The sequence below is a fragment of the Cariama cristata genome, unplaced genomic scaffold, assembly GCF_000690535.1.
Source record: "Cariama cristata isolate BGI_N322 unplaced genomic scaffold, ASM69053v1 scaffold28243, whole genome shotgun sequence".
Classification (NCBI taxonomy): Eukaryota; Metazoa; Chordata; class Aves; order Cariamiformes; family Cariamidae; genus Cariama; species Cariama cristata.
The window spans coordinates 1-4,642 of NW_009608243.1; the positions used below are offsets into that span (position 1 = coordinate 1).

General features: G+C 59.3%; 2 protein-coding genes across 2 annotated transcripts; one reads left to right on the forward strand and one right to left on the reverse strand.

The window, feature by feature from the left end:
* Positions 1-7: 7 nt before the first annotated feature.
* On the forward strand, positions 8-1,282 carry PGAM1 (phosphoglycerate mutase 1 (brain)). The gene is made up of 3 exons (XM_009697070.1): positions 8-262; positions 775-955; positions 1,048-1,282. The coding sequence occupies exons 1-3, from the start codon at positions 77-79 to the stop codon at positions 1,215-1,217; spliced, it is 537 nt and encodes a 178-aa protein (XP_009695372.1). The 5' UTR covers positions 8-76; the 3' UTR covers positions 1,218-1,282.
* Positions 1,283-2,800: 1,518 nt separating this feature from the next.
* On the reverse strand, positions 2,801-4,491 carry EXOSC1 (exosome component 1; the record flags this gene model as incomplete). Its single annotated transcript, XM_009697071.1, has 6 exons — positions 2,801-2,907; positions 3,051-3,135; positions 3,232-3,282; positions 3,412-3,445; positions 3,683-3,771; positions 4,417-4,491. Coding segments are annotated over 6 exons (441 nt in total), but the record flags the coding sequence as incomplete, so codon positions are not given.
* Between the last annotated feature and the right edge of the window lie 151 nt (positions 4,492-4,642).

Sequence of the window (4,642 nt, forward strand, 5' to 3'; positions counted from 1 at the left end):
GTTCGACATCTGCTTCACCTCGGTACAGAAACGGGCCGTTCGTACCCTCTGGACCATCCTGGATGCCATCGATCAGATGTGGTTACCCGTTATCCGAACCTGGCGCCTGAACGAGAGGCACTACGGGGCTCTCACTGGCTTGAACAAGGCTGAGACAGCGGCAAAGCATGGTGAGGCGCAGGTGAAGATCTGGAGGCGCTCGTACGACATCCCTCCGCCTCCTATGCAGTCCGATCACCCCTTCTACAGCACCATCTGCAAGGTAAGACCCATTGCTCTTCGTCTGCCTTGCTCGGAGGCTCCTAAAATCCACCTTAGATCCCTGCAGCGTGGCCTGGCTTCCTCTATAAGGTCTCCTCTGCCTCTGTTGCAGTAGCCAGGACTGTTGTGCATGGTGCTGGTTGGTGTTGGGCTGAGTTTGTCTGGCTCCCTCCCTGGGCAGTTGAGCCCCTGGGCATTGTACAGTTAGTTTCAAAGCGGAGGGGATGATACCTCTGTTAATTATTAGTCCTGTGACCGATGTGTGGATGTTTGCTCTGGTCTCTTTGCCCAGAGCAAGCAACATGCGGCTTTCCCCAGGAGGGGCTCAGAGCCCCAACTGTGGCTGATTGCAGCCTTAACCCTCAAAGGTGCTTCCTTGCTTCCAAGGCTGGCTTTGCCTACATGCAGCGGGTCCTTAGGTGGAGAATTTGTGGGAGGGACAAAGGCCTTGCCACCACCTTCCCACACTGCTGGGGGCATTGGGCTGCTGTGTGAGCATGGCCATTCCCCCAGGACCGTCGCTACGCTGACCTGACAGAGGACCAGCTACCAACATGCGAGAGCTTGAAGGACACCATCGCCCGGGCTCTGCCTTTCTGGAATGAGGAAATTGTTCCACAGATCAAAGAGGGAAAGCGAGTCCTTATTGCTGCCCATGGCAATAGCCTGCGTGGGATTGTCAAGCACCTGGAAGGTATGTCAGCCCTGCGGGGGTATCACGGGGGTCTCCCCACTGCCCCAGCTGTGCAAGCAGGGCCATGAGTGATGGCACATCTGTGTTCATAGGCATGTCGGAAGAGGCCATCATGGAGCTGAACCTGCCCACTGGCATCCCTATTGTCTACGAGCTGGACAAGAACTTGAAACCCATCAAGCCCATGCAGTTCCTGGGGGATGAAGAGACAGTGCGCAAGGCCATGGAAGCTGTTGCTGCTCAGGGCAAGGTGAAGAAGTGAGGGTGGGCAGCAGGCTAGCAGGTAGTAGAGCCCCCCGCCGTCCCCCACCCCTCTGTGCACACCCCGTAGCAACTTGGAGCTGCGGAGCTGAAGCAGCTCCCCAGGATTAGGCCCATTCCCCTCAGGACCAGGCTCCCCTCTGCAGACAGCCTGGGGGCCGGGGGCAAGGGGCCCCAGGCACGGAGGTCTAGTATGAACCTGGCTCTGCCAGGCAGCAACTGCACACCTCTTCATGCTGAGATCCCAGCCCTCAGGCCCTGTCTGCAGGGGGACGCGCCGAGCGATTCCCTCACTGTGCCAGGCTCCTCTGCTTTGCTTCCCCGGCAGCTCTCGTCACCCGGTTACTGTAGTTTTGTTGCTTGATTTAGTCATCCCAGGAGCAGCAGGGTGAAAACAGTGCAGGCAGCGACCAAGATGGGTACCCTGTCTCCTTGTGGGTGCGTGGCACAAGGTCCGGGATGCGTAGATGCTAAAAGGGTTGTATTTTGGTGCATGTGGTACAGCACCCAAGGGTGGTACTCACAACTCTGGACCTAGCTCTGCCAGCCCCTGCTTTAACTTATTGCCTTTGGACAAGGGCGAGGGCGGGAGCCTGTCGTCTGGAGGTTCATGTCTGCCACATACTTCCCCCAGCTGAAGCCCATCCTAGTCCTGCTGGTGAAGCAGGTGCCATTGTGCCCCATCCCACGTGCGTGTTTGTGGCCCTGTCGCTGTGGCCTCCCCCTCTGCCAGCGCTGTGAGCCTGGGCTTGCACGGGGTCAGTGTAACTGTCCGACAATAGCAGCTGTCTTGTTCCACTTCAATAAAGGAGTAATGCACAATAACGAGGTGTCCATGCTTTCCTATGCCATGTGCTCTCAGGCGCGTCAGGCTCCCTCCCTCACCCAGCAGCTCCCCTGGGCTCCTGTCACGTGTGTGGGAGGCAGCAGTCGCTGCTGGGCACAGATGTTGGGGTGCAGAAGGTGCACTGGGCTCAGGGGAGCAAAGCACAGCTCCGCAATCCCTGCTGGAGAGGGCGATGATGTCCTGCTCTTCCGTGGTTTTAAGGCTCTGGGTGTGGTGCACCCTTGTCCCCAGAGGAGGCAGGGCACGTGTGGCTGGAGGAGATGCGGCGCCTCAGGCTGAGCACAGCCGCAGCTTGTACCGGTTATCCGTGCAGGGGCTGGGAGGGAAGTTGTTCTCTATGCTTGACACCAATGTGGGGAAACCAGCCTGGTGAGGCGAAGCACCGCCCAGCCGCAGACCGGAGCTCTGTGCCGTTTACCTCATTGCGGCAAAGCCGCTGGGTTGTTCCCCTTCCCTGGCAGCGGGGACACGTGCTTCCTCCTGGCCTCAGTGCTGGGGAAGCTGTCCTCTCAACGGCTCCGCTACGTGAGCCAGACCTAGGCTGTAACTGAGCACAGCATGGAATGCTCAAAAAATATTTATTATCCAAAAATAGAAAACCCATCCTGCCACTGAGGGCCTGGCTGGCTGTTCCTGTATGCGTGGAGGAGGCTGGAGCCCAGGGGCTGCTCTGACCCCACAGGCCCCAGTCCAGCAGCCCCTTGCCCCACACGGTCCCCGCACCCCTTTGGGGGCTGCTAGGTCTGCAGGAACTGGGGCTGCACGCGGGCCACCTTACGGAAGTCCTTCGTGTGTGTCCGTGGGCACTGCATCTCACACCAGCTGATGGGCACCATCTGCACCCCTAGGGACACCGTATGTCAGGGGTTCCCCTTCCCAAAATCACGTTCCTCCACGTGGGAAGGAAGGAAGGAGGCCACATTGGCTGCCCTTCAGGTGGGGATGAGGCAGAACCGTCTGAGCCTAGGCCCCACAGCCCGTCCCTACCTGCCTCGCTGCGTGCCACCACCACACCCAACTCGTTCTCCGCCGTGCTGAGCAGGTAGTTGGACTGTGCGTCCCCCAGGGAGATCTGGTTAGATAGGGGTTAAGGGAAAGGTCTCCCCAAGGGGACTCGAGCAAACCCGCTGTCCCTGGCAGACCCTCCTGGCGTGAGGGGAAAGGATACGACTTTGGCCAGGACTATGTCGCCGGGGCGGAAACTCTTGTACACTTCTACCTGCACAGGAGAGAGCAGGCAAAACCACACAGGGTGTTGAGGTGCTCATCAGTGGCAGGACAAGTGTCCCCCACCAGCAGAAAGCAGGAGCGGCTGTGATAGCACAGTCACTGACAGCGCCTCACTGACCTTATCTTTCTCCGTGGCTCGAATATCTTCTCTCCTGAAAAAGGAGACGGAGGGATCTGAGCGCCAGCGAGCAAAGGTGAATCTCCAGCCTGTGGCAGGAGGTGCCCCAGCCTCCCTGGGCGCTCGCCAGGACTTGCTGGGCAGCTGCCCAATGCTCGGGGCAGAGCTCCTGCTGGACAGCTGTCTGCACTGCCCAGAAAAGCCTTCCTCCCCCCTTAAGGATGGGGTGCTCAGGCACCCTGGCTCGCAGGGAACCCAGCCCTCTCCCTACCGTATGGTCCCCCGGAAGGTGGATTTCAGTGGTGTGGAGCCGACGTACAGGATGTGCACCTTGGCAAAGCGAGAGTTAATGCTGCAAACCTGCCCGGAGGAAAAGGGAAATCAGTGCCAGCACAGGCCTGCTCTCACCCCAGCGCACCCCGCTCCAGGCAGGGAAAGGGCAGGGTGCAGGCAGGACAGGGCTGTACATGGGGAGCTCGTGTCTCATTCAGCCTCCTCCTCCTTCAAAGTAGTGGTGGCAGAGGTGGGACCCGGCAGCAAGCCAGGCGAGGAAGATGATACTTGTGCAACTCAAGACACATGAATAAGGCCAAGACCTGCTGTGATCTCAGTCCCTCTCCCACCATCACGACCATAAGGAAACTAATCCCTGGTCTGCGCCACCCTTTCTCCAAGCTGCCCCAAGCACTGCCCTCAGCACACCCTGCCCCAGAAAGAGCTCTGAAAGGGAGAGCAAAGAAAAATCTCCCCTCAGCCCACCTCAGCCTCAGGGCAGGTAAAGTTGAGAGGCAGGTGTCCCCCATGCTAATACCTGGCTTCTTTGCGAGAGAGGGACTGAAGAGGGCCTCTGGGCTGCCTCTGCCCTCCTGGGAGTCATACAGGGGGTACTAATGAGGCCCGGGGCTCCTCGTCCCACCTCGTACATGTGCAGGAACAAAGGTCAGCACAAGGCAGAAAGAGCAAAGGCTGTGCAGTTTGCCATCGCAGTGCACTCCGGCACCCTACCTTGCATGTCACCACGGCCCCCACATCAGGCAGGAGCTGGGACTCAGCATCTCTCACCACCGACACAACAGGCAGCTGCAGGGCAGCAGACACAAGGGTTAGCTAGGGCACAGCCCGTGCGCAGGATCACGCAGGATCAGGCTTACAGAAGGCACCAGACAAACTCCGTCAGAGCCCAGTTCCCCAACTGGGAAAGGGCTGCACAGCCTCGGCACCCGGCAGCTGC

What these genes read in the sequence shown, in the direction of transcription:
- PGAM1 (XM_009697070.1), top strand. Translation starts at nt 77, where the DNA reads ATGTGGTTACCCGTTATCCGAACCTGGCGCCTGAACGAGAGGCACTAC. An exon ending in TCTACAGCACCATCTGCAAG is followed by an intron (nt 263 to 774) that starts GTAAGACCCATT and finishes CCATTCCCCCAG; the next exon opens with GACCGTCGCTACGCTGACCT. An exon ending in GATTGTCAAGCACCTGGAAG is followed by an intron (nt 956 to 1,047) that starts GTATGTCAGCCC and finishes CTGTGTTCATAG; the next exon opens with GCATGTCGGAAGAGGCCATC.